The 26,074-nt window shown below is 46.8% G+C and overlaps 2 protein-coding genes across 3 annotated transcripts in view; one reads left to right on the forward strand and one right to left on the reverse strand.

Annotated features, from left to right (window-relative positions):
- The window catches only part of TMEM74B (transmembrane protein 74B), a 15,163-nt gene extending 10,604 nt beyond the window's left edge, over positions 1–4,559 (reverse strand). For both annotated transcript variants that reach the window (XM_081949809.1, XM_081949807.1), the window contains exon 1: positions 4,435–4,559. The gene's annotated coding sequence lies outside the window, so the exon portion shown is untranslated. The remainder of the gene's footprint in view (positions 1–4,434) is intronic.
- An 8,373-nt stretch (positions 4,560–12,932) lies between these two features.
- Positions 12,933–19,066, forward strand: LOC309390462 (uncharacterized protein C20orf202). Its single transcript, XM_081949834.1, has 2 exons — positions 12,933–13,159; positions 18,046–19,066. The coding sequence occupies exons 1-2, from the start codon at positions 13,073–13,075 to the stop codon at positions 18,265–18,267; spliced, it is 309 nt and encodes a 102-aa protein (XP_081805960.1). The 5' UTR covers positions 12,933–13,072; the 3' UTR covers positions 18,268–19,066.
- Positions 19,067–26,074: the final 7,008 nt, after the last annotated feature.

Below are 26,074 nucleotides of genomic sequence, written 5' to 3' on the forward strand. Positions count from 1 at the left end.
AAACAGCCCCAAAATGACCCAAAAGCAACCTGAAAAATGGCCTGGAAACAACCCCCAAAACACCCCCCAAAATAGTCTGCAAATGGTCCCCAAAACAACCTTGAATGACCAAAAATCAGCCCCAAAATGACCCCAAAATGGCCTGAAAGTGGCCCCCAAAACAGCCTGAAAATGGCCTGAAAAATGTTCTGAAAACTGCCTGAAAAAAACCGGTCTGAGATCAGTCCCAAAAATGGCCTGAAAACATCCCTGAAAACATCCCCCCAAACATCCCCAAAATGGCCTGAAAACAGCCCCGAAACAGTCCAAAATGGCCTGAAAATGGCCCAAAAAACACCCCCCCCCCCAAATGGCTCCTAAAACAGCCCAAAAACAGCCTGAAAATGGCCCGAAAACAGCCTGAGGTTGGCCCAAAAATGGCCTGAAAACGCCCCCAAAATGGCCAAGAATGGCCAAAAAACCTGGTATGTGGACACTGGCCAGCTGGCCTTCAGGTTTTTAGTGCTCCAGCATGCGCCCATGCGCATACATACACATGCGTTCTGGTTTGGGGACCCCGTGCTGAAAGGGTTCACCATCCCTGTTGTAGGTCATCTAGTCCAACCCCCTCCCAAGCAGGAGAGCCTACACCAGGAGTGTCCAAACTTGGGAACTTTAAGACTTGTGGACTTCAACTCTCAGAATTCCCCAGCCAGCTCTGCTGGCTGGGGAATTCTGGGAGTTGAAGTCCACAAGTCTTAAAGTTCCCAAGTTTGGACACCCCTGGCCTACACCATTTCTGACAACTGGCAGTCCAGTTTTTTCTTTCAAAACCTCCAGTGATAAAACTCCCATAACTTCCAAAGGCCATAAGGTTGGGGGGCAGCCTACAAAATCCTATTTCAAGGATTTTGTCCCTGGGGAGAGGAAATCAAAACACGGAAGTCCTTGACTTACAAACATTCACTTAGTGGCCGTTCAAAGCTACGGCGCTCAACGTAATGACCGTTTCTCACACTTTGAAACACCGAACTGAAATAAAAACTGAATTGAAGACGAAACATTGATCAGTGAAACGTTCCCAGGGTCAGGCGATCAAAATTCACATGATTGGCAAACTGGCATGGACTTATGACAGTCGCAGTGTCCCGGGGGGTGTGTGTGTCACATGATCCTCTTTCACGACATTCCGACAAGCAAAAGTCAACAGGGAAGCCTGATTCGCTTAGCAACCGTCCTTAACAACTGCCGTCACTCACGGAACAATATGTCAAGGAAGGTCGTAAGGAACGGAAACGTTGGGCTCAGTTGTGGTCGTAATTCAAGGACTGTCTATACTCACAATGAGCACAAAGCAGAGAAGCAAAAACGGGACGAAGGAAACTGATGAGTAAAGAGGTTTTTAAAAGGTGAGACTATCCCACAAACGTCAGCCAAAGGGCTGGTGCTTATGGTCACCTCCTGTGCTATAAATGTCCTCAAGAAAACATCCTAGCGGAGTGCACTGCAGAAGAGAACTTGTGTGTGAGCGCGCACACACACATACAAAATAGATAAGGCCTGTGTTCACATTACAAGCTTCACTTGGCTCTATTTTGAGAGAAAGCAGAATCATACAGAATAAGGAATAAGAGTTGGAAGGGACCTTGGAGGTCTTCTAGTCCAACCCCATGCTCAAGCAGGAGATCGTTACAGAATTACAGAATAACAGAGTTGGAAGGGACCTTGGGGGTCTTTTAGTCCAACCCCCTGCTCAAGCAGGACAACCTTATACTATACTTCTGAAGAAAAGCTGTTCCATTGAGTAATTATTCTCACTGCCAGGAAATTTCTCCTTAGTTCTAGGTTGCCTCTGTCCTTGCTTAGTTTCCACCCATTGCTTCTTGTTCTACCCTCAGGTGCCTTGGAGAATAGCTTGACTCCCTCTTCTTCCTGGCAACCCCTGAGATATTGGAAGACTGCTATCATGTCTCCCCTAGTCCTTCTTTTCATTAAACTAAACCTACCCAGTTCCTGCAACCGTTCTTGGTATGTTTTAGCCTCCAGTCCCCAAATCATCTTTGTCCTTCTTCTCTGCACTCTTTCTAGAATCTCAACATCTTTTTTGTATTTTGGTGGTTAAAACTGGACACAGTATCAAAGTAGTAGAGAGAGAGAGAGAATAGAACTGGAAGGGACCTTGGAGGTCTTCTAGTCCAACCCCCTGCTCTAGCAGGACAACCTATACCGTTTCAGATAAGTGGCTTCTCTGATGGAGCGCCAATGATTTCTGGAGGAAAACAGTTCCACTGGTTAATTGTCTTCACTATTAGGAAGTAGTATAAAGTGGTACTAACCCTTCACATGACCTTGAGCTTCTTCCCTTGACACAGCCGGTTTGCATTGGCTTTTTTGGCAGCTGCTGGACACAGCTGGCTCATTTTTACGTGATTGTCCTTTAGGACTCCAAGATCCCTCTCAGAGTTACTATTGAGCAAGGTACTACATATATTGTACCTGTGCTTTTGGTTTTTCATACACCATACAACATAGGTTTGCGCAGCATAGGATTCCCCTTGGTTCCATCTCCTTAAAGGTAAAGGTTCTCCTCGCACATACTGTATGTGCTAGCCGTTTCCGACTCTAGGGGGCGGTGCTCATCTCGGTTTCAAAGCCGAAGAGCCAGTGCTATCCAAAGACATCTCCGTGGTCATGGGGCCGGCATGACTCAACGCCGAAGGCGCACGGAACACTGTTCTCTTCCCACCAAAGGTGGCTCCTATTTTTCTACTTGCATTTTTTACCTGCTTTCCAACTGCTAGGTTGGCAGAAGCTGGGACAAGTCACGGGAGCTCACTCTGTTACGCGGCGCTAGGGATTCGAACTGCCGACCTTTCTGATTGACCAGCTGAGCATCTTAGCCACCGAGCCCTATCCCATCTCCTTGCTTAACACCAAATTCTGAATTTTGAAGCATCCAAACTGGCTAATTGATAAACAGTTGAAAAAAATGCTAATTAAGCCTGGGAAGATACTTTCTAAAGTATTAAGGGCTGTGGTGAAGCACTGTCTGTGAATCTGCTCAGGGGCACAGGAAAAGCCATTTATTTTATTTTATATTTATTTATTTATTTCTATATATCCCATCTTTATTATCTTTACAAATAAGTCAAGGTGGTCAAAATATCCAACATGCCTTCCTCCTCCTATTTTCTCCACAATAACAACCCTGTGAGGTGGGCCGGCTAAGAGAGAAGGATCGATCCAAAGTCACCCAGCTGTCTTTCGTGCCTAAGGCAGGATTAGAACTCACTGTCTCCTGGTGATTGGCGCAAAATCGCCCAGCTGACTTTCATGCCTAAAGCAGGACTAGAACTCACCATCTCCTGGTCATTGGCCCAAAGTCACCCAGCTGGCTTTCATGCTTAAGGCAGGACTAGAACTCACCGTCTCCTGGTTATTGGCCCTAAGTCACCCAGCCTGTTTTCATGCCTAAGGGCAGGGCTAGAACTCCCAGTCTCCTGGTGATTGTCCTCCACTTTGTAGCCTGGTGCCTTAACCCGTAGTCCAAACTTGTGCTAAATACTTAGGGGGAATATGAAATCACGATTAAATCTGCCATCATAATCTCTCCCCCTCTCTCCATGGTTTGCCCGAATCATAGATGAATCAACTAAACTGGGATTGGGCACCGATCCCATCAGAAAGAGCCTGCCTTTGGCTTGCACCAGGTTTACGTTGGTGGGTTAAACCATCAAAACGACTGAACACCGTTCTCCCTTACTAAGGCTAGTAAATGTGTGTGAATTCAGCTTTGCCTGGCTGGCGCGAGTCTGGGGTTGAGGACACCCCTGCCTGCTTTGGACTTGCTCGTCCCCCTTTCTCACCCCCCCCCCAAACCCTCCACCCAGCCATCCCACCCGCTCTTCCCCCCGAGTCTTCTTAAACTCTGCAACCAAGCCTAGTACGGCCCGCCTGCGGGAAGCCCCCGATCCCTGCCTCGGCTCCCTCGGGGCAGGGAAGAAGCAGCCCTGAGCAGCCGCGGAGGTGCGGCCCGAAGGGAAACCTTTGAAACGACCCGTTTTTTCCCCCGAGGGTGGCTAGGCGGGGAGGATGAGGAGGGGGTGTCTTCCCCCGGCAGCCGAGAGCGGCGGCGCCGCCGGTTCCCCTTCTGCGCAGTGGAGCCGTCCCCGGTGCTCCTGGTGTAGCCCCCTCCCCGCTCCCTTCGCTCCCCTCCAGATGGAGTGCGCCGGCTGAGAACGATGGGGAAGGTAGTCCCACCCTCTGCAGAATTCCAGCCCGGCTTGGTTTCCCCCATTCCCACCGATCGCTTCTCCGCCGCGCCAGCCTGCTGCCTTTCCTTCCTACGTGCCGCCATCCCCCCACCTCCCCTACAACCGGGCTGGGTGGTCTCTCGCCTCCTCCTCCTCCCTCCCGGCTCCGTCCTACCTGTCCTTGCCCGGCCCACCTGCCCACCTGCCTCGGAGCGCATGCTGCCTGCCTGGGCTCTTCCAGCGGGGTCTTCTCCTCCTCCTCCTCCCGGCCGGGGATGGGGTCTGCGTGCTACCATGGAGGCGAGGGTCTTCCGGACGGGGGGGGGGGGGGCGAGGCCGAGCTGAGCTCACCGCAGTCCCCCACCCCACCCCGACGGCGTCCGTCCGTCCGTCCCCCCTCCCCAGGCGGCGGCGGGCGGCAGCGCTGGTCTCGCAAGGCGTGGCTGCGGTCGCTGTCCGTTCAGCACCACGGCGCTGCCCACCCTGTTCTACCTGCCCGTCCTTCCTCCCGTTGCAGCGGTTTCTGCTCTGGGTCTCTCCCGGAGGGATTTCTGCCTGTTTTATCTCTCTCTCTCCCCCCTCCCCTCCAATGGTCCCCCCCCCCCCGTTCTCCTTCGCAATAGCGATCCCGGTTCTGCGTCAGGACCGCCGGGAAGAGAGAGAGATAGAGAGAGGGAGAGAAGGGCCGATGGGAAGAACAGCTAAGGCACCTGCTGCTCAGACAGACAGCTGCGTTTTCTCTCTCCTCCCCCCCCGCCTCCCCCCCAGGGACCTCTTCTTGGCAGGCAGGGGAGGGGGAGTTGCCTGTTACGGGTGGCGTGTTCAGCCTTCCGGGATCAGGGAGGGAGGGGGCACCCCCTTACCTCCATTGGGGTGAGGGTTGCCTCGGGCGAAGGCAGACCGCTTCTGCCTCCCACCCTCAGCGCCGTCCACACTCCCCAGCCCAAGCAAAAGGAAGATATGGAAAACGACCCCCCCCCCCCACAACACATACAGTCACACACTCACATCAGCTACCGTCTGGCTTGACGCCAGCCCGTTGACGCCAGCCCGTAACGGAGACGAGAAGCCAGGAGGGAAAGTCCCCGGAGGGGTCCGTACTCGTAATAACCCGAGGCGGATAAGGGGTGGGTAGGTGTTGTTATCGAGTGTGGCAGTTGTCGGGTCTCTTTTAGAGGGCTTGGAGACGGCGTGATGGCTGCTACATCTCAGACCGCAATCCGTGGTGTCAACAGCCCCCAAGCTTTTGTTAACGGTACAAATAAATCTTAACAAACCAACCTAGTTAAATTTAAGAGGTTCTCTGTCTTGTGTGAACAATTTGTTCATCAGCTGGTTGGTTTGTTAGATTTCTTTTTGTGTTGCGTTCACATGAGATATAGAACCTAGCTTGTCGGTTTGTTGGTTTGTTAGATTTTAATTTTACCTTTTTATTTTCATTGAGATCTTTGTGTACGTTATAAGTGAGTCAAGGCCGTGAAGATATTCCCTCCACCACCTCTTCTTTTCCCCGTAACAACAATCCTGGGTGATGGGTGGGCCAGTGTTTCTGCGGGACTTCAACTCCCAGAATTCCCCAGACAGCATCGGCAAGGTTGCACATACCGGATTGGGCTGGGGGGGGAGGAGAAAGGAGTGGCTCAAAGTCACCCAGCCCCATTTTGTGCCTAAGGCAGGACTAGAACTCATAGTCACCTGGTGATTTGTGATTTGTGAAGCGGGTTTTGCCTCATTTTACAACCTTTTTCACCCCAGTTGTTAAGTGAATCACTTCAGTGGATGAGTAACCTGGTTGTTAAGTGAATCCAGCTTCCTTATTTTTTAAAAAGCATTTTATTATTTTTCAATTACAAAAATAAACCTTCCATCTTTCCTTATGCAGTTTGTCGTCTGGGTACAAACATATCTGTGCAACATTGTTCCTCTTTTGCCACATTTTTCACATTCATATTAACATTATTTCCCTAAGTTTAGTATTATAATATATTAAGCATTTATCTGTTATAAAACTCTGCATTTTTCTTATTATTATCTTCTAGTAATAATATATCAACATTAAACATAATTATTCTTATCATACACATACTAGCAGTTTTATATCTTTATCTAAGTGTGTTTTCTACTTATTTTTTTAGTTTTCTTCATTTCCAAACTCCTTTTTTTCTCTCCAACCATTGGTAAAATACTTCCCAAATCATATAATATTTGGTTTGATCTTTCTCTTTAATTGCTAGTGTTAATCTGTTCATTTCTGCACATTCTAATATTTTCCTTATCCCCTTCTCATCCATAGGAATCTCTACACTTTTCCAATGTGGTGCAAATACCATTCTAGCTGCAGTTAATACATGAATGGTTAAATATACATTCTCTTTATTATAAATTTCAGGCCAAATTCCCAGCAGAAATGTTTCTGGCTTCAGCTCAATGCGCTGTTGTATCATCTCTTCCAATCATGTCTTAATTTTTGTCCAATATTTCTTTGCCTCTCCATATGTCCACCACGTACGATCCAGGTGTTTGGTGGCACTTCCAACATTTAGCTGGGTTGTCTTTAAACATCTTTGCCAGCCTCGCCAGTGTTAGATCCGGCTTCCCTATTGATTTTGCCCGTCCGAAGGTCGCAAAAGATGATCACATGTCCTTGCAAACGGTCAAAGGTATGACTAAAAGCCTGGCTCTGCCAATTGCTCAACAGTAGTAACTGTGAAAGGGATCTTGGAGTCCTAGTGGACAACCATTTAAATAGGAGCCAGCCATGTGCAGCAGCTGCCAAAAAAGCCAACACAGTTCTAGGCTGCATCAACAGAGGGATAGAATCAAGATCACCTGAAGTGTTAATACCACTTTACAAAGCCTTGGTAAGGCCACATTTGGAATATTTTCATCCAGTTCTGGTCACCACGATGGAGGTGGTGGGTCAGATCCCACTTCCTGCCCCCACTCTGTCCTGCTCTCCCCACATGTAATTAGATTTCCCCATCCTCCCCATGTATGATTAGATTTTAGATTTTAATGGTTGGTTTTACCTTATTTATATTCTAATGTATACAGATAGCAATAGCCCTTACACACCGCTTTATAGAGCTTTACGGCCCTCTCTAAGCAGTTTACAGAGTCAGCCTCTTGCCCCCAACCATCTGGGTCCTCATTTTACCCACCTAGGAAGGACGGATGGATGAGTCAACCGTCAGCCTGGTGTGATTCGAACTGCCAAATTACAGGCAGCCAGCAGTCAGCAGAAGTCGCCTGCAGTACTGCATCTAACCACTGCGCCACTGCGGCTCTTGATTTTTTTTAAATGACTCTAAGCCCCTCCCCAGAATTATCCTGGGTTAAGATGGGCAGCCAATAAATTTTATAAATAAATAAATGAAGAGTGGCTGCAGGATTTGAGTTTGGCTAGTCTAGAGAAAAGAGGACCAGGGGAGACATGATAGCTGTCTTCCAGTATTTGAGGGGCTGCCCCAAAGAAGAGGGAGTCAAGCTATTCTCCAAAGCACCAGAAGGCAAGAGAAGAAGAAAAAAGGATGGAAACTAACCAAGGAGAGAAGCAACGTGGAATTAAGGAGACATTTCCTAACAGTGAGAGCAATCAACCAGTAGAATAAATTGTCTTCAGACATTGTGGGTGCTACATTAATGGAGGCTGTTAAGAAGAGACTGGACGGTCACTTGCCTAAAATGGTCTAGGGTGGTGGTTCTCAACCTTCCCAATGCCGCGGCCCTTTAATACAGTTCTTCATTTTGTGGTGACCCCCAACCATAGAGGAGCAGTGTCTCAGTTCCTAAGACCATCAAAAATATGTGTTTTCCAATGGTCTTAGGGGACCCCTGTGAAAGGATCATTCGACCCAAAGGGGTCATGACCCACAGGTTCAGAACTGCTGGTCTAGGGTCTCGTGCTTGAGCAGGGGGCTGGACTAGAAGACATCCCAGGTCCCTTCCAGTTCTAGTCTAGTCTAGTCTAGTCTAGTCTAGTCTATTGTTTCGTTCTTATTTCTATTCTATTCTCTTCCTTATTTCTATTCTATTCTATTTTATTCCATTCCATTCCATTCCATTCCATATTTTCTATTCTATTCCATTTCATATTTTCTATTCTATTCTATTCCATATTTTCTATTCTATTCCATTTCATATTTTCTATTCTATTCCATATTTTCTATTCTATTCCATTCCATTCCATAGTAAATGAAATACTGATTTAACAACTGCAGTGATTCAGTTAACAACTGTGGCAAGAAAGGTCATAAAACAGAGTAAACTCACTTGACAATTGTCTTGCTTTAGCAATGGAAATTTTGGTCCTAAGTGGAGAATTACCTGCCCCCACCTGATCTCTTAGCTTCAAACCAGGAAAAGCAGGGAGGCAGGAAATGCTGTGGGTCCCATCCTCGAGGGAGATACATCTGGTGGGACCCAGAGGAAGGGCCTTCTCTGTGGTGGCTCCCTCTCTCGGGAACATCCTCTCCCCAGAGATTAGAACGGCCCCCACTCTAATAATCTTCCGGAAGGCCCTGAAGACCTGGTTCTGCCAGAGGGCCTGGGGAACCCACAGCGGGATGGAGGCCATCAAATAACTCGTGTGATCAGCTGTCGCCGGGGAAAGCTGGGTGGGAGGTGGGAGGTGATTTTGTTATATTGCACTATATTAATTTATCAAAATTCCCTTTGTTAGTTTTTATTGTTTGAAATGTGGTTTTATATTCTATAAGCCGCCTTGAGTCGCCATGGGTGAATAGGCGGCAATATAAATTCAATAAAATAAATAAATCATGATAGATAGATAGATAGATAGATAGATAGATAGATAGATAGATGATAGATAGATAGATAGATAGATAGATAGATAGATAGATAGATAGATAGATAGATAGATAGATGATAGATATACAATACAATAATACAATACAATACAATAGTAGAGTTGGAAGGGACCTTGGAGGTCCTCCAGTCCAACCCCCTGCCTAGGCAGGAAACCCTATACCGTTTCAGACAAATAGCTATCCAACATCTTCTTAAAGACTTCCAGTGTTGGGGCATTCACAACTTCTGGAGGCAAGCTGTTCCACTGATTAATTGTTCTCACTGTCAGGAAATTTCTCCTCAGTTCTAAGTTGCTTCTCTCCTTGATTAGTTTCCACCCATTGCTTCTTGTTCTACCCTCAGGTGCTTTGGAGAATAGTTTGACTCCCTCTTCTTTGTGGCAACCTCTGAGATATTGGAATAATGCTATCATGTCTCCCCTAGTCCTTCTTTCTCTTAAGCTAAACATACCCAGTTCCTGCAACCGTTCTTCATATGTTTTAGTCTCCAGTCCCCTAATCATCTTTGTTGCTCTTCTCTGCACTCTTTCTAGAGTCTCCACATCTTTTTTACATCGTGGCGACCAGAACTGAATGCAGTATTCCAAGTGTGGCCTTACCAAGGCATTATAAAGTGGTATTAACACTTCACGTGATCTTGATTCTATCCCTCTGTTGATGCAGCCTAGAACTGTGTTGGCTTTTTTGGCAGCTGCTGCACACTGCTGGCTCATATTTAAATGGTTGTCCACTAGGACTCCAAGATCCCTTTCACAGTTACTACTACTGAGTAAGGTATCACCTATACTGTACCTGTGCATTCCGTTTTTGTTGCCTAAATGTAGAACCTTACTCTTTTCACCATTGAATTTCATTTTATTAGATAGTGCCCAATGTTCAAGTTTGTCAAGATCCTTCTGTATCTTAAGCCTATCTTCTGGAGTGTTGGCTATTCCTGCCAGCTTGGTATCATCTGCAAATTTGATGAGTTCCCCATTTATTCCCTCATCCAAATCATTGATGAAGATGTTGAAGAGTACTGGGCCTAAAACAGAGCCTTGGGGTACTCCACTGCATACTTCCCTCCATGTAGATGCAGTTCCATTGAGAACTACACGTTGAGTGCGGTTGGTCAGCCAGTTACCAATCCATCTGGTGGTGATGCTGTCTAACCCACATTCTTCTACTTTATCTAGTAGTAGGTTATGGTCTACCTTATCAAAAGCCTTACTGAAGTCCAAGTAAACTATAACAACGGCATTCCTCTGGTCCACTAATTTTGCCACATTATCAAAGAATGCAATAAGATTAGTCTGGCATGATCTGTTTTTGACAAATCCATGTTGGCTTTTGGCTATTACTTTGTTTGCTTCTAGGTGTTCGCAAATTCGTTGCTTGATTATTTTTTCCAGAATCTTTCCTGGTATTGAGGTTAGGCTGATAGGTCTGTAGTTTCCTGGATCTAATTTTTTCCCTTTTTTGAAGATGGGAACCACATCAGCTCTTTTCCAGTCCTCTGGTAGTTCCCCGGTGTTCCAGGATCTCTGAAAGATATATATAGACAGACAGATATAGATATAGACAGATAGACAGAGAGAGAGACAGACAGACAGAAACATATAGAGATCAATATGGCTGTGAGTTTTTGTGTGTATGTGTGTTCCAGCATAACTCCAGAGCGCCTCAAACAATTTCAACCAAACTTGGTACACAGATGACTTACCCTCTGAAAAAAAATATTGTGGGGGGTGAGACACCCCTAAAAAACCCCGGGGGATGTGTTCTGTTAAGATGCAGCCTGTTGTGCCTTAAAATGACTTCTACTGTACAGCACAGTGGAGTTGCCATGGTAATGTGTTCACAGTACTCCACAAGGGGGCTCCCTCTGGTAAGGGAAAATCCAACATTAAAAATGACGTTTGGTCCAGACATTTTCCCCCTATAAATAAATACCCGGGCAACGCCAGGTTATCGGCTAGTAAATAAATAAATAACATCTCTCCTCCTGACAGAATGCACGAAACACCAAGACCTGTTAGGAGCTCTCCGTGGTCCTGAAAGCTCTTTGCATTGACCCCAATCCTTTTTCAACCCCACTTTATCTGGTTTGACATGTGATGTGGGATACAAACATTAGAGACCAATTCTTCCAGGCTCCTAGCCAAGACCGGAAAGCTATAGCATAGCTTGACAGGTAAAATATAATTGTAATTACAGCTATTATAGTGGGGGCAACCAGCCACTCTTTAGCTTTCAGTATTTCCTAGGGGGAAAACGAGTTTCTTCCTCAATGAATCAGAGACAGAGACAGAGGAGAGATTTAGCATAGGCACTCCCGAGACTCTCCTAGGCTATATCCCTGAAGATTGGAGAGGCATAGTTTTAGTCTGGCACAATTCTGTCTACCTACAGGAACACCTGGTGCTCTCTGAGCTTGGTGGTTTGCTATCAGACATTTCCTGAGACAGCCAGGGAACATCATCAGTTCTAGAAGGGAGTAGTATTTGTGCAGAGGAGGAGGAGGAGGAGGAGGAGGAGGAGGAGGAGGAGGAGGAGGAGGAGGGACTGTAGAGTCCTTGGTGCTCTCAGAGCTTGGTGTTTGCTTGCAGACATTTCACGACCCAGCTAGGGAGCATCATCAGTGCTGCTGATTCTGCCTAGATGATTCAAGCCAGGGGTGTCCAAACTTGGCAACTTTAAGACTTGTGGACTTCAACTCCCAGAATTCCCCAGCCAGCAGAGCTGGCTGGGGAATTCTGGGAGTTGAAGTCCACAAGTCTTAAAGTTGCCAAGTTTGGACACCCCTGATTTAAGCAGTTAAAGAACTGAAGTAGAGTTCTGGTGGATTATTCCAAGAACCTCTATTGTTCTTGGGCTAGACCCAACTTCACCTCTCCCAGGTGTGTCCCTTGGGGACAAAAGCAGCTGAGGTCTAGTGGGATTTCTCCTTCTGAGTCAAGGCTTCCTCGAGTGTGTGTATCTTGTGTTAGACACTCAGGACAGATTGAGAATTTTGATGGGTTATCCCCTCACCCTCCTACCTACCCGAGCTGACAATGGTCATCAGACTAATAGAGTCGGAAGGGACCTTGGAGGTCTTCTAGTCCAACCCTCCACCCTTTTTCCTGGTTGGAATTGGGGTATGCCTAGTTAAAGGAAAAGAAAGGCTGGGTGGTGGGGGGGGGCATGACAGCAGTGTTCCAATGTTTCAGGGGCTGCCCCAACGAAGAGGCAGTCAAGCTATTCTCCAATGCACCTGAGGGTAAAAAAAGAAGCAATGGGTGGAAACTAATCAAGGAGAGAAGCAACCTGGAACTAAGGAGAAACTTCCTGGCAGTGAGAACAATTAATCAGTGGAACAACTTGCCTCTTGTAAGTTGTGGGTCCTTCATCAGTGGAGGTTTTCAAGAAGAGACTGGACATCCATTTGTCTGGAATGGTATAGGGTCTCCTGCTTGAGCAGGGGGCTGGACTAGAAGACCTCTGAGGTCCCTTCCAACTCTTGTTATTCTGTTATTCCGTAAGGGTTTCCTGCTTGAGCAGGGGGCTGGACTAGAAGACCTCTGAGGTCCCTTCCAACTCTTGTTATTCTGTTATTCCGTAAGGGTTTCCTGCTTGAGCAGGGGGCTGGACTAGAAGACCTCCGAGGTCCCTTCCAACTCTGTTGTTCTGTTATTCTGCTTCCTTACCCCGGCAAGGAAAGAACAATACAGCTGAACCCAACTCAACGCAAAGACCCTGCCTTTTGTAGAGCAGGATTAAGATGCTGAGGACAGAGAGAAGGGGGGGAGAGAGCCACCCACCGCTACCCTCCCACGCAGCCTGGCACAGAGGCGGCATCAGATGCCCATGGGCTTGCCTTCTGCTGCCTCTACACGCTGGCGGCCTGCTGGTTGCGTAGCTGCTCGCAAAGGCTTCGGATCAGCAGCAGCAGCAGGAGGAGGAGGAGGAGGGAGCTCTGGTGCAAGAGAGGCGCCAGCTGGCACCTTCCCAAGGCCTACCTGACGCACGCACCACTGGAAAGGAGGGGGGATGCTCCCCCGGGGCGGCACTCAGCAGCTGGCGGTCGAGCCAGAGCTGCGGATTGGAAGTGCCCTGGCGTGGCTGAGGAGCGAACTGGTAGGTCCGTCCGTCCTCTCCTTTTCATGCCGGGTCTGCCCAGGCGGCCAACATATGGTAGACATAGTCGGGGGGGGGGAATGGGGACCCCCCCTTGTCCTTCCCACCGAGCAGGGCCCCTGCCCCCTTAGCAACAGGGAGGCGTTGGCAGGCGCAGGTGTTCAACAGGTGATGGCAGGATGGGAAATCCCTCACCTGGGGAAGGTCTGACCCTCCCGAGCTCTTCTCCAAGCTGGCAAAGGGTTCAAGGGGGGGGGGGGCTTCTGACTGGCATTCAGGTTGTGAGTCCATCACCCTTCTTTTGCCAGCCTTGCTTTGTTGCTCTTGGCAACAGCCGTTTTCTCTCTAAGGGATCCTTGGTCCCTTTTCTAGCATTGCAATGAAGGGTTGAAGGGATCAGAAGGATCTTCCTTTCTTCCTTCTCTCATTCCTCCCTCTCTTCCTTCCTTCCTTCCCTCCTTCTCTCATTCCTCTCTCCCTCCCTCTCTTCCTTCCTTCCTTCCTCCACCCCTCCTTTCTTCCTCCTCATCTTCTCTCCTGCTTTGCTCCCTCTCTTGCTTTCTTCTTTCCCTCCCTCCTTCTCTCATTCCTCCCTCCCTCTCTTCCTTCCTTCCTCCACCCCTCTTTTCTTCCTCTTCTTCTCTCCTGCCTCCCTCCCTCTCTTCCTTTCTTCTTTCCCTCCCTCCTGCTCTCATTCCTCCCTCCCTCTCTTCCTTCCTCCACCCCGCCTTTCTTCCTCCTCTTCTTCTCTCCTGCCTTCCTCCCTCTCTTCCTTCTTTCTTTCCTTCCTTCCCTCCCTCCCACCCTTCCTTCCTAGTCCTTCCCTCCTTCCTTTTCTTCTCTCCTGCCTCCCTCTCTTCCTTCCTTCCTTCTTCCATCCCTCCCTTCTTTTCCTTCATTTCTTCCATCCCTTTCTCCTCCTTCCCTCCTTTTCTTCTCTCCTCTCTCCCTTTCTTCTTTCCTTAATTCCTTTCTTCCTTCCCTCCCTCCCACCCTTCCTTCCTATCTACCTGCCTGCCTGTCTGTCTCTCTTTTCCTTCCTTCCTTGCTCCCTCCCTCCTTTTCTTCCTTCCTTCCCTCCCTCTCCTTTCTCCCTTCCTCCTTCTTCTCTCCTGCCTTCCTTTCTTCCCTCCCTCCCCGTTCCTTCCTTTCTCCATCCTTCCCTTTTCTTTCCTTCCTTCCCTTCCTCTCCTCCCTCCCTCCCTTCTTCCTCTACTTCTTTCCTGCCTTCCTCCCACCCCCTTCCTTCCTTTCTCCATCCTTACCTTTTCTTTTCTGCCCTTCCTCCCTCTCCTTCCCTCCCTTCTTCCTCTTCTACTTTCCTGCTTTTCTGCCTTCTTCCCTCCCTCCCTCCCTCCCTTTCCTTCCTTCCTTCCTTCTTCCACCTAACCTGAAAACCTGGCATTCCTGAAAGAGAATGAGCTGTTCCCAGCTTTCCTTCCCCTTTCTTCCCATTGAATGGCATGGCAACATCACAGAGCCACTAATTGCTGTGGTTTCTCTTCTGAGAGGGGGGAGGGGGGGTTCCAGGATTACTCGGTTCCTGGTGGGGGGCTTTGAAGAGGGGGAGGAGAGGGTGTCCTTGCCCAGAGATGCAGCCTGCAGGGATCCTGCTGCACACATACCCTGCCTGATGGAGCACTCAGCTCCTCCTGCAAGCTCAGGCAACATCTGGCCAAGAAAAGGGCCTGGCAAACTGCTTAATTTACAATACAATACAATAGCAGAGTTGGAAGGGACCTTGGAGGTCTTCTAGTCCAACCCCCTGCCTAGGCAGGAAACCCTATACCGTTCCAGACAAATGGCTATCCAACATCTTCTTAAAGACTTCCAGTGTTGGGGCATTCACAACTTCTGGAGGCAACTTCTGTTCCACTGATTAATTGTTCTAACTGTCAGGAAGTTTCTCCTCAGTTCTAAGTTGCTTCTCTTCTTGATTAGAATAGAATAGAATAGAATAGAATACCAGAGTTGGAAGGGAGCTTGGAGGTCTTCTAGTCCAACCCTCTGCCTAGGCAGGAAACCCTATACCGTTCCAGACAAATGGCTATCCAACATCTTCTTAAAAACCTCCAGTGTTGGGGCATTCACAACTTCTGGAGGCAACTTCTGTTCCACTGATTCATTGTTCTAACTGTCAGGAAATTTCTCCTCAGTTCTAAGTTGCTTCTCTCCTTGCTTAGTTTCCACCCATTGCTTCTTCTTCTGTCCTCAGGTGCTTTGGAGAATAGTTTGACTCCCTCTTCTTTGTGGCAACCTCTGAGATATTGGAACACTGCTATCATGTCTCCCCTAGTCCTTCTTTCTCTTAAGCTAAACATACCCAGTTCCTGCAACCGTTCTTCATATTGTAGGAAGTTACAATATGTTTTAGCCTCCAGTCCCCTGCTTGGTCTACTTCCACTTGGTCTACTTATCCAAGGAATCAAAGGGAAAGTTTAGCTTCAGAAGAGCCCCACAGACCAGAACTGAATGCAAATATTCCAAGTGTGGCCTTACCAAGGCCTTATAAAGTGGTATTAACCCTTCACGTGGTCTTGATTCTCTCCCTCTGTTGATGCAGCCTAGAACTGTGTTGGCTTTTCTGGCAGCTGCTGCCCACGGCTGGCTCCTGTTTCAATGGTTTAAATTTTGTTTTATCTGTTGACCGTGATGAGACAGTTTACCAATGTGGAAAATAAAATAGAGAGCCAAATACAAGTTAGTCCCCTTTCAACGCTTCATTTAGTGATCATTCAAAGTTACAACGGCACTGAGAAATGTGGCTTATGACCGTTTTCCACACTTACGACCATTGCTGCATCCCCAGGGTGATGTGATCAAAAGCCAGCTTGGCAACCGACTCACATTTATGACGTGAGGTCACCTGGTCCCCTTTTGCGTCCTTCTGACAAGCAAAATCAGTGGGGAAGCCAGATTCACTTAACAACGGCGTGACTAACTTAAGAGCTGCAGTGTTTCTCTTAACAACGGTGGCAAGAAAGGTCGTAAAGTGGGGCAAAGCTCGCTTAACAACTGTCTCCTTTAGAAACTGAAATTTTTGGGGTCACTTGTGGTTGTATGTCGGAAACTTCCTCTATAGAAGGCCGCCTATTCTGTAGCCAAATGGAGTCTGTAGAGATTCTCCGTCATCCATGGTTGTCCCAGAGGTGATTTTTCAGGAGGCAACTGGACTTTCTTGTTTTTTTCTTTGAAGACATTTAACTTCTCATCCCAGAAGCTTCCTCAGCTCTGACTGGAAGGTGGGGGAAGGGAAGAATTGATCCTCCTTGCAGACAGCTGGTCATTTGCATCCTTTTTAAAGGGTCATTGAGGCCACTTGGAGGTTTTATCTGTGTCCTCAGGGTCCCCTGAGGGGTGAAAATGGTTCCTGTCGTCTGCCATTTTTTCCTCTGGAAATCCGTTCCTACTCCCACAGCATTCCAAGGGTGTTCACCTCAAATTGAATAGCTAAAAGTCTTCAAAAGAAAAAAAGACAAGAAAGTCCAGTTGCCTCCTGAAAAAAATCACCTTTGGTTTCCTGGATGACGGAGAATCTCTACAGACTTATAGCTATGCAATTTGGGATGAAGACCCTTGGGAGGGTGTGGGAGTAGGAACAGAATTCCAGAGGGAAAAATGGCAGACTACAAGAACCATTTGCACCACTCAGGTGACCTTAAGGACAGAGATAAAACCTCCAAGTGGCCTCAACGACCCTCTAAAAGGAAGCAAATAACCAGCTGTCTGCAAGGAGTGTCAATCCTTCCATTCCTCACTGTTCTGTCGGAGCTGAAGAATCTTCTTGGAGACGAGAAGCTAAACATCTTCAAAAGAAAAAAAAAACCAGAAAATCCATTTGCCTCTTGAAAAAGCCCCTTTGGGATAGCCAAATGAAGATTTCTAACATTCTTTAGCTGCATTCACAAATGCCTTTAATCAGCTCGTTTACAAAGCTGTCGGATGCATCAAAAGTTAATCCCATGAGGGGTAGCCTTGGTTGGAGTATGGCACCAATGCAACCCCCTTCCTTAGTTCATGGACCCGTATATTGTACGAACTGCAAAAACCAATTGTGTCAAGGTTCCAAATAGGATCCAAAAGTAAATCAGAGTCCAAGACAAAGGATTCCTCAAAGTTCCAATTTATGAAGAGAGCCATGTTGGCCCATCTGGGAAAACCTGAATCTGAAAGCTTCCCGGTTTTTCCCCACCCAGTTGAAAGTTCAAGATCTTGCCCCCACACCCACAAGCCCATCCCATGGTCCCATCTTCCACTGCCATGCTGGCAGTTCCACCCATCCAGTTCCGGTCAGGTGCAGAAGTTTATTTATTTTTTATTTACTGAGCACTTATAGACCGCCCCCTCTCCCGAAAGGGACTCGGGGCGGTGTACAGTCCGTATCAGAAATACATCATATAAATAACTATAAAATTAAGCAATTAAAATTATTAAATAGATAAATAGATGCGAAGGAGGATAAAAAGGTTTAACAGAACTGTACAGCTGAGTAAATAGTTTAAAAACCCTACAAATATCCCATAAAATTAAATTTAAAAAACAATTCCCCTAAAATACCAGTTAAGAAATATGTTTGCCAGGAGGTAGCAGTTATGATTATGCCAGGCCAGCCAATCGGAACAGGTGTGTCTGTGCAAAGACAAAGGAAGTGCAAAGACAAAGGATGACCTTGGCTTTCTAGAAAGAACTTTGTTATGGCTACATATCATCTAACTCCATACAACCCCCCCTCCCATTTTCCCACCATAGAAAATGCATAGCAGAGTAATAGAAAGTGTGGCAGGCCAGAGATCCCCCCCAAAAATGGCTGCAGGCCTGACAGATTGATTTAATAGCCAGATTAAGAGTGTTGTGTGAATGCACCCTTTTTCTCCCCCCTCTTTCAGCAGGAAATGCAGCTGCAGGACCAGCAACTTCTGGAGAAGCTGAGGAAACTACACACCACGTTGTGGGAGCTGAAACTGGTCTGTGTAGACTGGGAGAGCGCCAATCCCAGCAGGAACGGGTTCGGAGCCAGAACCCGCTCGAGTTCAGAAGACATGGGTCACGCCCTTCCTCCTAGAAGGTCCCTCAAAATACGGGCAAACCGGAGAAATTCTCTCCCATGACCAATGTGGAATTCTGCAGAAGCACCTTGGTCTCTTACAATGAACTTCAACCAGACAAGAAGTATCTCTTCCAGTTTTTCTCAACCTTGGAAGCTTGAAGATGAGTGGACTTCAACTCCCACAATTCCCCAGCCAGTCAATCATGTTTCCACACATCACAGCAAGCCATCAATGCATTGTGGCTACTTGGAGATGGGTGGACTTCAACTCCCAGAATTCCTCAGCCAGCCATGCACTGTGGCCACTCAAAAATGGCTGGACTTCAACTCCCAGCATTCCCTAGACAGCTATGCATTGTGGCTACTTGAAGATGGCTGGGCCAACTCCCAGAATTCCTCAGCTACCCATGGACCACAGTCACTCAAAGAAGGTTTGACTTCAACTCCCAGAATTCCACAGCCAGCCATGCAGCATGGCCTCTTGAAGATGTGTGGACTTCGACTCCCAGAATTCCACAGCCAGCCCTGGACCACAGCTACTCAAAGATGATTGGACTTCAACTCCCAGTATGCCCTATCTGGTCGTCCATTGTGGCTACTTGAAGATAGTTGGACTTCGACTCCCAGAATTCCACAGCCAGCCATGCAGCATGGCCTCTTGAAGATGAGTGGACTTCAACTCCCAGAATTCCACAGCCAGCCATGCAGCATGGCCTCTTGAAGATGAGTGGACTTCAACTCCCAGAATTCCACAGCCAGCCATGCAGCATGGCCTCTTGAAGATGAGTGGACTTCAACTCCCAGAATTCCACAGCCAGCCATGCAGCATGGCCTCTTGAAGATGAGTGGACTTCAACTCCCAGAATTCCACAGCCAGCCATGCAGCATGGCCTTTTGAAGATGGGTGGACTTCAACTCCCAGAATTCCACAGCCAGCCATGCAGCATGGCCTCTTGAAGATGAGTGGACTTCAACTCCCAGAATTCCACAGCCAGCCATGCAGCATGGCCTCTTGAAGATGAGTGGACTTCAACTCCCAGAATTCCACAGCCAGCCATGCAGCATGGCCTCTTGAAGATGAGTGGACTTCAACTCCCAGAATTCCACAGCCAGCCATGCAGCATGGCCTCTTGAAGATGAGTGGACTTCAACTCCCAGAATTCCACAGCCAGCCATGCAGCATGGCCTTTTGAAGATGGGTGGACTTCGACTCCCAGAATTCCACAGCCAGCCATGCAGCATGGCCTCTTGAAGATGGGTGGACTTCAACTCCCAGAATTCCACAGCCAGCCATGCAGCATGGCCTCTTGAAGATGGTTGGACTTCGACTCCCAGAATTCCACAGGCGGCCATGCAGCATGGCCTTTTGAAGATGGTTGGACTTCAACTCCCAGCATTCCCTAGACAGCCATGCATTGTGGCTACTTGAGGATGGATGGACTCCGACTCCCAGAATTCCTCAGCTGGCCAGTCATGGTTCCACACATCAGCAAATTCCCAAGGGAGAGAAACACTTTGTGCCTAAAAGAAAAACATGTCAAATCCTCTGAGAAGGAAGAATACTTGATGCAAAAGAAGTGTTTGCCCTTAATAGTATCTTTTGCAGCCAGGACTCTCTTGTTCAACAAAGTTGCCCTTACTTTTCCAAACAAATGGCAGAATAATTGGTTTCCTCTTAGAGGTCTGTATATGCATACATGGACACATATCAGCACGGGCATCCAGATATTTTATTTACAGAATAAAATTACTTGCCAATTTGAGTGGGGCTAAACTGCAATTTTAAACGTGTGAACCTGCAAGCAGCAATTGTGGGTGTGTATTTGTCTGTGTGTCTGGCAATTCCTAACGCACAGGCTCAGGTGTTTCTAAAGGATGGCTGTAATACAAAAAGGCAAAGTAGCAAGAGAAGGAAGGAAGGAGGGAGGGAGGGAGGGAGGGAAGGGGAGAGGAAGGAACTGAAGGAGAGGAAGGAAGGAAGGAAGGAAGGAAGGAAGGAGATTAAAAGAAAGAAGGAAGGAAATGGGAAGAAGGAAGGAAGATCAGGAAGGGAAGGAGAGAGGAAGGAACAGAAGGAGGGAGGGAGAGAGGAAGGAAGGAGGGAGATGAAAAGGAAGAAGGAAGGAAATGGTAAAAAGGAAGTAAGGAAAGAAGGAAGGAAAGGAGAGATGCAGGGACAGATGAAGTAGGGAGGGAGGGAGGGAGGGACGAAGGAAGGGAAGAAGGAAGGGAAGGGGAGATGCAGGAACTGAAGGAGAGGAAGGAGATGAAAAGAAAGAAGGAAGGAAATGGGAAGAAGGAAGGAAGATCAGGAAGGGAAGGAGAGAGGCCGGAACAGAAGGAGGGAGGGAGAGAGGAAGGAAGGAGGGGGATGAAAAGGAAGAAGGAAGGAAATGGTAAAAAGAAAGGAAGGAAAGAAGGAAGGAAGGAAAGAAAGGAGAGATGCAGGGACAGATGAGGTAGGGAGGGAGGGAGGGAAGAAGGGAAGAAGGAAGGGAAAGAGAGATGCAGGAACTGAAGGAGAGGAAGGAGATTAAAAGAAAGAAGGAAGGAAATGGGAAGAAGGAAGGAAGATCAGGAAGGGAAGGAGAGAGGCAGGAACAGAAGAAGGGAGGGAGAGAGGAAGGAAGGAGGGAGATGAAAAGGAAATGGTAAAAAGGAAGGAAGGAAAGAAGGAAGGAAGGAAGGAAGGAAAGGAGAGATGCAGGGACAGATGAAGTAGGGAGGGAGGGAGGGAGGGAGGGAAGAAGGAAGGGAAGAAGGAAGGGAAAGGGAGATGCAGGAACTGAAGGAGAGAATTAAAAGAAAGAAGGAAGGAAATGGGAAGAAGGAAGGAAGATCAGGAAGGGAAGGAGAGAGGCAGGAACAGAAGGAGGGAGGGAGAGAGGAAGGAAGGAGGGGGATGAAAAGGAAGAAGGAAGGAAATGGTAAAAAGAAAGGAAGGAAAGAAGGAAGGAAGGAAAGAAAGGAGAGATGCAGGGACAGATGAGGTAGGGAGGGAGGGAAGAAGGGAAGAAGGAAGGGAAAGAGAGATGCAGGAACTGAAGGAGAGGAAGGAGATTAAAAGAAAGAAGGAAGGAAATGGGAAGAAGGAAGGAAGATCAGGAAGGGAAGGAGAGAGGCAGGAACAGAAGGAGGGAGGGAGAGAGGAAGGAAGGAGGGGGATGAAAAGGAAGAAGGAAGGTAATGGTAAAAAGAAAGGAAATAGAAGGAAGGAAGGAAATGGAAGGAAGGAAGGAGGGGGAGGGAGGAGAGAGGCAGGGACTGAGGAAGTAGTGGGGGCGGAAGGGAGAGAGAGAGGAAAGAAGGAAAGTAGGAAAGAAGGAAGATCAGGAAGAGAAGGAGAGATGCAGGGATTGAGGGAGGGAGAGAGAGAGAGAAAGGAAGGAAGGAGATGAAAAGAAAGAAGGAAGGAAGATCAGGAAGGGAAGGAGAGAGGCAGGAACTGAGGGAGGGAGGAAAAAAGAAAGGGAGGGAAGGAAGGAAGGACGATGAAAAGAAAGAAGCAAGGAAATGGGAAGAAGGAAGGAAATAGAAGGAAGGAAGGAAAAGGAAGGAAGGAAGGAAGGTTTATCTAATTTAGAACAAAGAGGCCCTCAAAAAATCTCAGAGGTTGAGCAATTTCTGTACAGCATCTCCATTTTATTACATCTAATTAATATCTTGCACTGGTTCCTATCCAAACCACTCACTTTATTTCAATAAATGACTCAGCTCACATTAAGCCTCCCTAGTTAAGTAGAATAATGTTTGCCAGACTGATCCTGGATGGGTGGAATTACATATCCCATCATTCTTGAATAGCTTGGCCAATGCAGCCTGGAAAATCATACCTGAGTGGGCAGGTTTGGGGCATTGGAGAGGAACCTCAGGGTTCAAAATATTTCATTGCCATTTTTTACCATTACAATATTTCATTACAATTTTAGACACAAGCCTCCTTCAGACACAGGGAGAGATTTGATGCTCTGAATAGAAAAAGTCAGACCAACTAAGCAGATACCTCTAAGGGATCAGAAGGAGAGGAAATCTTGAAAGAATGAAATCTTGACAGGAATCTTGAAATGGTGGAATCTTGAAAGGATTGCTGAAAGGATAGAATCTTGAAAAAATGCTTGAAAGGATGCATTCTTGGAATTTTGGATGCAATTCTGAAAGGAAGGAATCTTGAAATAATCTTGAAAAGATATTTGTTTGTTTTAGTTATTTAGTTATTTAGTTATTTGGTTATTTAGTTATTTAGTTATTTAGTTATTTAGTTATTTAGTTATTTAGTTATTTAGTTATTTAGTTATTTAGTTATTTAGTTATTTAGTTATTTAGTTATTTAGTTATTTAGTTATTTAGTTATTTAGTTATTTAGTTATTTAGTTATTGAATTTATATTGTCACCTATTCGTCCGTGGCGACTCAAGGCGGCTTACAGAATATAAAACCACTTTTAAAACAATAAAACTAACAAAAAGAACCAAATAAATTAATATAGTACAACACGACAAAATCACTTCCCACCCCCAGCTCCGGCAACAGCTGATCACACGAGCCATTGAATGGGCTCCATCTCACTCTGGGTTCATCAGGCCCGTTGGCAGAAACAGGTCTTCAGAACCTTCTGGAAGAGAATTATAGTGGGAGCCCTTCTAATCTCTAGGAGAGGGGATGATGTTCCGGAGAGAGGGAGCCACCATGGAGAAGGCCCTTCTTCTGGGTCCCACCAAGTGTATCTCCCTCAGGGATGGGATTCTCAGCATTCCCCGCCTTCCCGCTCCGATGCAGCTCCCGCAGGAGAGGTGATACTTGTGCACACCAGGGCCTGCAGAAAACCATGCAGGCCACTGCATTTTGCACCAACTGGAGCTTCCGGGTGCTCTTCAGGGGCAGCCCCATGTAGAGCGCATTGCAATAGTCAAGATGGGAAGTATCATATTTTTCCGAGTATAAGATACACCTTAGTTATGGGGGAGAAAATAGGGAAAAAATTCTGCTTACCAGGTATTCATTTTTATTCCCATAGCACCAGAAAAACAAGCAAACACAATAGTATAATAAAATGACACTTTTTGCCACTTTTTTTTCTTCCCCCAGGAACATCTTAATAAGCTTAACTAGATCTGGGCATTCAGCCCAAAGCAATTCACACCTCGTAAAATGTAACAAAGCTGAATCAACAAACCAGCCCAGGCTTGCCTGAAGGAAACCATTGAGAAAACTCAGATAGCCAATAGGAAAAATACCTGCCTTGCCCTTAAAGGGATTACTGTATTTTTCAGAGTATAAGATGCACCGGCCTATAAGACGCACCAAGGTTTTGAAGAGGCAAATTTTAAAAAAGGTTTTGCACTCTGCAAATCTTCCAAAAGCAGCCCGTTTTTGGGGGGGAAGCAGGCCTGTTTTCGTTTAAAAGGGGGCATGGATAGCCTTTAGGAAGCTTATAGAGTGCTCCTGTGGGCTGGGAGGTAAAATTGAGCAAAAAATGGGCTGTTTTTTGCTCATTTCTGCCCTTCCCAGCCCCACCAGAAGCTCTCTAAAAGCTTCCTAGAGGCTCTGCACGGCCATTTTGGTGAATGGGGCGGGGTTTCAGGAGGCAAAAAACGATGTATTCAGTGTATAAGATGCACCATAAGACTCATTTTTGAGGGAAAAGGGTGCATCTTATACTCCGAAAAATACGGTATCCCCAAAAGAATAGAAATCACTAGTCACAGGAACTTTCTGCCTTGCCCTTGAGAGGATTATCTCCCCAAAATAGAAACTGGACAAAAGAAATACCTGTTAAGGCAGTGCTCAAATCTTTCGTCCTCGGCTTCTCCCAGCTGGAACGAACCGGGAAATTTTTTCAACATTATGCTGCAGTAAAAATATCCGAAGCTTTTTTCAGCCCTAATGAGGTGCTAATGATCTTCTATGCTTTGCCTGAGAAGTTCACTTCACTCGTTAGCACCTCATTAGGGCTGAAAAAAAGCTTCCGAAAACCTACATTCGGAGTATGAGACGCAACAAATCTCCACCCTCTTTTAGGGGGGGGGGTGCGTCTTATAGTCTGAAAAATACGGTAACTAAGGCATGAGTGACTGTGAGTAAGGACTGTTGGTCCAGGAAAGGGCATAACTGGTACAACACCTACAATTGTGCAAAGGCCCTCCTGGCCACAGCCACCATCTACTCTTCGAGCAGGAGTTGTGAGTCCAGGAAAACCCCCAAATTACGCACAGGGTCTGTTTGGAGTTATGTCCCCCAAAAGGGTACAAAAAGTGTGTTTCTGGGTGCGGCTTATCATCTTTAAAGGCATCTTTGAGGTTTGAGACTAGATAACCTGAAGAACCAGCTTCTTCCAGCCATTTCTTTCTTTTCTTTTCCTTTTTAAAAATATTTTTATTAGACAGTTTTTTCCCATTTTTTAAAACATAAATATCATCTTTGCAACATTTATACATCAATACAATAGCAGAGTTGGAAGGGACCTTGGAGGTCTTCTAGTCCAACCCCCTGACTAGGCAGGAAACCCTATACCATTTCAGACAAATGGCTATCCAACATCTTCTTAAAGACTTCCAGTGTTGGGGCATTCACAACTTCTGGAGGCAACTTCTGTTCCACTGATTAATTGTCCTCACTGTCAGGAAATTTCTCCTCAGTTCTAAGTTGCTTCTCTCCTTGATTAGTTTCCACCCATTGCTTCTTGTTCTACCCTCAAGTGCCTTGGAGAATAGTTTGACTTCCTCTTCTTTGTGGCAACCCCTGAGATATTGGAAGACTTCTATCATGTCTCCCCTAGTCCTTCTTTCTATTAAACACCATTAAACATAGTTTTATCCGTACATGTATACCTCTATCTATCTATCTATCTATCTATCTATCTATCATCTATCTATCTATCTATCATCTATCTATCTATCCATCCATCCATCCATCCATCCATCCATCCATCCATCCATCTGTCTGTCTATTTTTACACATTTTTCATCTACTCATATAGTTATACTTATATTTCTTCTATTTCTATTACTCTCTGCATGTACTTATTTCTAAACGATACAGCTTATATCCTTCTATGTACATGTTTCTCTTATATACCTTGTCCAGTCCTATTTTATATACAGTCCACCTTACATTCCCCCCACCTCTTGTTAATTCTGCAGTTTTATGATTATTTCCCAATTTCTTAAACTTTTTTTTTACCCCTCCCCTTTTAATTGCTTTCTTATTCTTTGCATTGTTTCTCTAGCCATTTGTACCATAAATTCCATACTGAGTAATACTCAAGATCCTTCTTTATCTTTTATTTCTTTTGTGAGTCTGTCCATTTCAGCGCATTTCTTCCCGCCGTTTCTACCCATCCAGTATGGTCCCGTTTGCTTCCCAGCTTCTTCTGCGGCTGCTGCTTTTCCTTCTGCAGAAAAAGCTCAGCTGGGGAGCGCCTGGCAAAGGGAGATGCCCCATGGCTGGCAGCTCAGTCAGTACCCCCGCTGCCCTCTAGCAGCTATCTGGACTCCGCACGGCGTGTAATTACACTCCGGGAGTGTCATACGGGCCATGCCCTCTCTCCACCTCTGCCAGGAAAACGTCACCCAGCACTGAGCATCTGACTTTCGCGCCAGAGGCACCAGCCGCTCTGGGCTTTCTCTTCTGCTGATGCGGCTTTGAAGCTGCTGCTGCCTTTCCACTCGGCTGAACTGCTCTGACCTCATTCCTCAGTCTGCAGAGTGGAATCCAGAGTGGCAAGTCCGATGCCCAGCAGGGAGAGTTCCATGGATCAATTGGACAGCAGCCCTCAGAAACAGCCATAAAATGACAGGGTACAAGGAGGAATGAGGCCAGGGATGGACTGACTGGCTGGCTGGCTGAAGAAGGGAGCCCTGACTGGGGTC

Source organism: Natrix helvetica (genome assembly GCF_964273705.1).
Source record: "Natrix helvetica genome assembly, chromosome: 3".
Classification (NCBI taxonomy): Eukaryota; Metazoa; Chordata; class Lepidosauria; order Squamata; family Natricidae; genus Natrix; species Natrix helvetica.